General features: G+C 41.1%; 1 protein-coding gene across 1 annotated transcript in view; it reads right to left on the minus strand.

The window, feature by feature from the left end:
- The window catches only part of top3b (DNA topoisomerase III beta), a 72,739-nt gene that overhangs the window by 25,389 nt on the left and 39,850 nt on the right, over positions 1-7,500 (minus strand). The window contains exon 14 of the mRNA XM_077561384.1: positions 551-700. Within this exon, the coding sequence (XP_077417510.1) occupies positions 551-700 (150 nt within the window). The remainder of the gene's footprint in view (positions 1-550; positions 701-7,500) is intronic.

A 7,500-nucleotide genomic window follows, 5' to 3' on the forward strand; every position in this document is an offset into this window, starting at 1 on the left:
GCTCAGGTCAAAGCATGAGAAAAGTTGGCACCAGAAACAAAACTTTAATTATTTTTGCACTTCTGTTATCCTTACTGTAGGCAATTATAAACCTTTTGAATGCTGGGCTCAGTTTGCGCAGATTTTTTGTTATTCATGGGAGGGCTCAGTCCCCTTACCTCGCAAAATAAGGGGGAACACTTTAATATTGTCAATCTCAAATTATACATAATACAAAGGCGATTTGTGTCACAGATGGCTTAAAGCATTTCACTTTGTGGCATTTGTTTCAAAATGGATGGAAGATATGTTTTAAAAAGCGGTTCCATTGTAACTGCTCGGCCCTGAAAAAGTCTACTGAAAACGCGAACATCCGAGGCCGACCAAGGCTGACTCTGTGTGAAACCTATCATCTCATGGAAAAGCGGCATAATTAAATTGAACAGAGTCAAACTCATGCTGGCACTGCCCATTTGAAATTGCCACAATAACATTACCTTCTGCAGATAAGCCCTTGAGCAAGATTGTGTCTTTTATGTCTGTGTAATCCAAAGTCTTGTTGCAAACTTACCACAGATGGAATCCACAAAATAGTGAAATTTCCTCTTGAAAATATCCAGTGCGTGTTGGAGTACTTGCTGGAAGTGGGCCTTACCAAGCGCAATAAGATTGAGTTGTTTTTCAACAGCACTGCGAATGGTTGGTAGTACCAGCTCTGCATCTATAAAAGAGATGCACATGCATGAAGAGCGTCACAGTCTCAAACTACTTATTGAATGAAATAGATCTTACTAATGGAATTGTTCAAGTCCATCATGATCAATATGGGCCTTTGTGCAGATTTTGATTGGTGTAACAAGTATTGCCCGTCACCCTCAATTTTTATATATTTTTTTACATTACATTAAGGTGACTATATTTAATACAATATATACATTTGGTAATTTATATGTCCCTAATAATGATGATCCGGTCTTTTTCCATGAATTTTTCTCTCAGCTGTTTGATTTAGCAGCGAACTCTACTATTATTATTGGAGGAGACTTTAACACAGTCTTAAATCCATTAATAGATCATTCTAATAATACAACATGTATAAGGCGATTACAATCTACTAAAGTAATAGGGGAATATATGGATGATTTTGTCGTCGTTGACAGCTGGAGACCTAAAAACCCAACTAAAAAGGAATTTACTTTCTTTTCCGCTGTGCACCGGTCTTTTTCAAGAATAGATTTTTTTCTTACAAATAATTATATTGCTGATAAAATTGGTACAAAAACACATCCTATTATTATTAGCGACCATGCACCAGTCTCCCTTACCCTACAAGTTGATTATACCTTTAAACCAACCCGACATGGCGTTTTAACATCTCACTGCTAAATGATGCGTTTGATAAAATTATAAGAAGAGAGTGGGCAAACTTTTGTGAAATGAATGACTCTCCAGACTTATCGCCATCTCTTCTCTGGGAAGCGGTAATTAGAGGTAAAATTATATCATATTCATCTTTTAAAAAGAAACAGGATAAAAAAATTGAAAAAGATTTGGAAGCTAAAATTAAACAACTGACGGATGCGTACGCAATAAACCCAAATAACCAAATATGGACTGACTTACAAAATACTTAAATACAGTTAGACGATATGTTATCTAAAAAGATTATTATTTATAATACAACATTTGAAATACAACAACTTTGAATATAATAACAAATCAGGTAAATTTCTTACAAATCAACTTCAATGCAATCGGGAAAAATCTCTTATAACGGCTATTAAAGGGACAACTGATGAATGCACACAATCACCAGAAGAAATGAATCACATTTTTTATAACTATTATCGCAACCTATACTCAGAAACTAACAAGCCTAACCCTGAGCATTTTGAGGCATTCCTCAGTAGCTTAAATATACCTCAGTTAACTATTGAATATAAAGATATGTTAGATGCACCACTTACTATAAACAAGCTGTACAGTGCTCTAGATAGTATGCCTAATGGAAAAGCACCTGGCCTGGATGGTTATCCGGCTATGTTTTTTAAGCACTTCTGGTTAATGCTTGCTCCATTATTCTTAAGAGGAGTAACAGAAAGTAAAACTAATGGTTACATACGTTCACACATGAATACAGCTGCAATTAAACTTTTATTAAAGCCAGAAAAAGACCCCACCCTTCCATCAAGTTACCATCAGATTTCACTAATTAACACTGAAATTAAAATTATCGCTAAGGCTTTCGCATCTAGACTAGAAACAGTAATCTCGACAATCATTCATAGCGACCAAACAGGCTTTATTAAAGGTCATCTACTAATAATATTAGGAGGCTCTTTAACCTTATTAGCATGTCACAGCGGCATGATAAAAAGGCAGTTATTATATCGTTGGATGCAGAAAAAGCCTTCGACAAAGTTAACTGGTCCTTCCTCTTTGCTGTTTTAAATAAATTTGGCTTTGGGAAATCATTTATTCACTGGGTGTCAGTATTATATATTCTCCTAAAGCTACAGTTACTACTAATGGGATTATTTCTCAGAGTTTTACTCTAAAAGAAGCACAAGAAAGCACAAGTAAAAAAATTTACTCCAAAAATACAAAATAAAAACAGAAATTTTTTACATTATTTGCAAGTTAAAAGTATGATAAAGAAACAAATTCCAACACTTGGAGGTACGCTCCAACCGCCTGTTTTAGCTAAAGATATTACAAAGCTTTCTCCGACAACAACAAAAAACCTTTCAAAAATATATAAGTTACTTTCGTATACTGATAAAATGTGTTTACCCTACTAGAAATGGGAGACAGACTTGTCTATAGCTCCGAAATCTGACTTTTGGATTAAAGTTTGTGAAAACGTATTTAAAATGACAAAACACACAAATTTACAACTTATCCAATATAAAATTATTCATAAAACATACATTACTAAATATATGAAGAAAACGGGACTCTCAGACTCCAACATTTGTCTCCAGTGTTTACAAAACACTACAGACACTTATTTTCATGCTTTATGGTTATGCACTACAGTTATGTATTTCTGGACTAAAGTCTTAGAAAAACTTTCCGCTATCTTGGACTGTAGGATACCTTTATCTCCAAACTTGTGTTTGCTAGGTGACCTAACAACAACTGACTTACTACGTAATATTTTTAATCTACACTTGTAGCCCTTACAATCGCTAAAAAAGCAATTCTTGTTAACTGGAAAAATAAACAAACTCTGAATATCGACCAATGATCTAACCTCCTCATAAATCACATTTTAATGGAAAAAATATCTGCCTCAAATAAAAAACAAATAAGATGGTCTACGTATACAATAATATAGAATATTTTAATCTAAATCTGGTTACTTAATTCTGCCTGTTAGCGAGAGCCACCACATCGCGATAACTTATATTGATGTTTCTGTACTTGGCAATTTGTAACTAATGGTTGTGTTTTTATAGACAGGAACCCAGTTGCTGCCAGCAGGATCGAGCAGACTACATCAAATGATACCTTACAGTCACCAACTCCTCAAGATTCCCTTCCAATGGGCACTAAGTGTTAATATTCGGAATCACTGCCCCTCTTTTGGTTGGTGGGTGGCGGCTGCGTCTTGGCCGTTCCCCAGGTCTCTTGGGGGTTGCTGCATTGCGGTGCTCTCCATAGTGTCCGGGACGGCGCCGCCACGGCGCGGTCTGTCGCTCCGTGCCCGGCAACGCGGTTCGGGGCGGGTGGGCCTCCGGGGTACCCCGTGGTTCCCTCTCACCTCCCCCTTCCCGCCTCTCCCTCCTCGCCTCTCCCCGCCTGTCCACCGCCTCCCTGTCCCTTCGACCTCATCACCCTTCCCTCCTCCTCCCCCCTCTCTCTGCTCCCCTGCTGCTGCCCCTTGCCCTTCTTGTCATCTCCTCCCCTTGTCCTTCCCCCCTCCCCTGTCCGCCTTCCTCCCCCTCCCCTGGCCCGGGTCTTCGGGGGCCGAGTGGGCGGGTGGGGGTGTTGTGCCTGCCACGCTCTGGTGAGCCTCCTGGCATCTCAGGCGGGCCCCAGTATCCGGGGTGGGCGTTTGCGCCTCCTGCCCACGCCCGGTTGCGGGAGGGGTCGCTCCTCCTAACTCAGTGCACTAGTTTTGCACAACTGGGGGGATGGTGGGGGGAGCCATCGGTTAGGGCAGACCGCAGTGTTGGGGTCCCCCATCATCCCCGGCGCGCCGCCCCCTATTTTTTTTTAATGCACCACATACACTCACTGACACATCTGGGAAGCAGGTGGATCGGAGCGGGGGGATATCATTTCCCTCTGCTCCCAATTTTAATGCACACACACACACACACACACACACACACACACACACACACACACACACACACACACACACACTTAGTCGGCGAGCTGGCCTGCCGTGCCCTGTTCTGCTGCGTTGGGCTTGGGGTGCGGGCCGTGTTGGGGTGGCGGGCGCTCCTAGCTCCTGGGTTTGCTCTCCGGCCGGCTGGCCCGGGGGTAGTGCCTCGGCGCTGCCGAGGCCTGGGGGGCCCTGAGGGGTTGTGCTTGCTGTGTCCTGGCCGGGGTCGATGGCTCCCATCTCTGGTGGAGGTTTTCATGCATGCCAGATCCACCACACCAGCATCTATCAAAATTCAAACACAATCTGCTTCTTCCTCTGGTCGTAGAATCGGTGGAGGCTGATCTCTGTGGATCTCACTCTGCTTCATCTATCCTTCCTTCCTTCCTTTCCTCAGTCTTTCCTTTGGTCTCTTGAGGTCTCCCTAATTTGTTGGAATTTAGATGTTTTTGGGGTTGGTGAAAGATTCTGGTTGCTAACTCGGTGGATAGTAGGTAATGTCTGGTCGGTGCTGGATTTCACTTTCCTTTCTTTTCTTTGATCCTTCCTCGGGTCTCCTGACAACCTCACGACCCTAGCTGGATTCTTAAGTATTCGGTTTAGGTGAACAGTATGCAGGGATGTGATTTGACCAAAGTGAAATTATCTGAAAATTTAGCCGGGGGTCTGGGGGTGTTTTTAAGTACTTTCAATGCACTCACATGACAAAGAAATAGACAAAACAACAGCATAAATTTTCAATGTATATTGAACTATCCCATATAAAATGGCAGTTTTAGTCAACTCAAAATCAGTCACATTCAAAAACATTGGACTGCCTTTGCTTTTAAAAACTATCACTGAGAATATCATCATATCTAACTAATGTGATTACTAAGTTAACACATAAATAATGTTGAAGAGTTCAAATTTCATGAACAAATAATTGTATCATGACCAAATGAAAAGTAACTCATATTGGAGCATACCACAAATGTCTTTGTTATAGCAGAAGATGTTATCTGTCGGAGTCATGTGCATACACAATGAACTACTAAAATGAAAAATAAAAAAAATCGGATTTTTTTTTTTTTTTTGGGGGGGGGGGGGGAGATAAAAAAAGCGGAATTCCGCGAATTAGCGGAAAAATCACATCCCTGAGTATGGGATTTTTAATAGGTTTTAGGTGAATAAATGTGTACACACTCACACGCACGCACACATGCACACCCGCATATGCACATACAAAAAAAAGAAAAAGAGAAAAAAAAATTGAGAGAAATGATGATGACGTTGAATCGGTAAGATTACCGAATGAACAATACCGAGCTTTCGCTAAAAATTTTGTTTTGTTTTTTTGCCTTTTAAAGCATTTCTTCCTGGGGAATGTGTGTGCGTGCCTTGATGGATTAACCCTGTGTGTCCTCAAACCAACCATAGACAGTTCAATAAGGAAAAACTCTTTAAACTTCCCTCCAGCAAGGGACTGAATTTAGTTTTTACCAGCCACAGGAAATACATTATTAAACCCCTGTAGAGATCTAAAAGCTTGTTTAGCAAGCAGACCTGCATTAGAACTGCTAATCAGTCCCCAGACCGCTTTTATGTTCTGGTCTAACTATAGAAATCAGACAGGTGTTTTTTGGAAACGCCCTTCTGAATTTACATGGTACAACAGTGTCCCCCAGGGGTTACACAATCCTGCTGGTCATAATTAATCTTAATTTCATATGATTCTTGACATACAACGGACTGTGCGTATCTGAACGACATCACGTGGTTACTTTGTATACAAAGTGTTAAAGATGTATGTCTACCTCAAATGAATGATGTGAGCAACTTCTGCAGCCAACTAAGTTGAGCTAATTAGCGGATTCAACAACTTTATGATCGCGGTAGTGCTTGAAAGGTGCTCAGAATGATAAAAGGAAGCATCTGGCTTGTCAATTCTGATTAAAATTTTCAAATGCTATTCCAAAAGCTTGGCCTCAGTAAACCAAGCCTGCTTTTTGCACACGGAAGAGGCGGGACTCTTGAGCACCTGTCCCGCAAGCTTAACTCACTTTCACTGCCAGACGTTTTCAGAAACGGGATGTCGCCAGTTTCAGCCGATTTAAGCATTTTGACTGATCTTTCAAGGTCCACAGAAAATTTTGGACTATGGAAACACATACTACCAAATGAAAGATTGAACTCTCATCTTTCATCAGAAAAAAAAGTTTGTTTCTACCTTATTCCGTTCTTCAGTAATCAACAATAGAAAATGGTTAGTTTCACCGAAATGCTCTGTTTTGAAACAAAAAGCGGAGAAAAAGAGCTTTTTGTGAAACGATGTTATTTCATGCACTCTAGTGAATTGTACACTTCTTTTTGTCCATGAATGATGCCACAAACACCTAAATAGTGCTTTACTTCTGTAATACACCACCACCAACAATGAAAAAGTGTTTTTAGATTGCAAAATACGTTTATTTCCATTCAACAGTGTAACAATTTGACAAAACAATTTCGCAAACTATTTACAAATGTGTGCAACTGTGGTACTATTTACAATTATGTGGATGTTTCAAATAGTTTTTCTTTTTGTAACACTGCCCTGCGTGCAAGGAGAGGGAGCAGGATTTGCACAACAGATATGTTTCACTTCGATTGTCCGTTTCGCGTGCAGACGTTACACTTTCTTGACGGCCTTTTTTCCGGGGAATAGCAAGTAGCAGACTGTACCCACTACTCCGATGAATATGCATTGGACCCGGGGAACTCTTCGTCGTCTGATTGAACGTCCGCCTGAGCGTGCTCGGTTGTGCTCCGCGTTTTCCGGTGTTAGCATCGCTAGCCTGTGAACCTTTATGACGTCGTCATAGCTGCCGCGTCAGCGCTTCCAACTTCGGCGTCAACCTCGGAGTCACCATCATCATCATCGATGATGATCATCGTCGTCATCAATGAGCTCTTTAGCGTTGGTCGATGCCTTTCGTCGTTGAAAAAAATTCCCAAGTGTGAGCTGCTTGCAACCGGTCGCCATTGTTCGCTTCTTCAGCCATCTAGCTCCGCCTCACGTCTTCTACTGCCGCGTCAATGCTTCCAACCTCGGAGTCACCATCATCATCATCGATGATGATCATCTTCGTCATCAATGTGCTCTTTAGCGTTGGTCAATGCTTTTCGTCTTTGAAAAAACTGCTCGAGCGTGAGCTGCTTGCAAC

The sequence above is a fragment of the Vanacampus margaritifer genome, chromosome 3 (genome assembly GCF_051991255.1).
Source record: "Vanacampus margaritifer isolate UIUO_Vmar chromosome 3, RoL_Vmar_1.0, whole genome shotgun sequence".
Lineage (NCBI taxonomy): Eukaryota > Metazoa > Chordata > Actinopteri > Syngnathiformes > Syngnathidae > Vanacampus > Vanacampus margaritifer.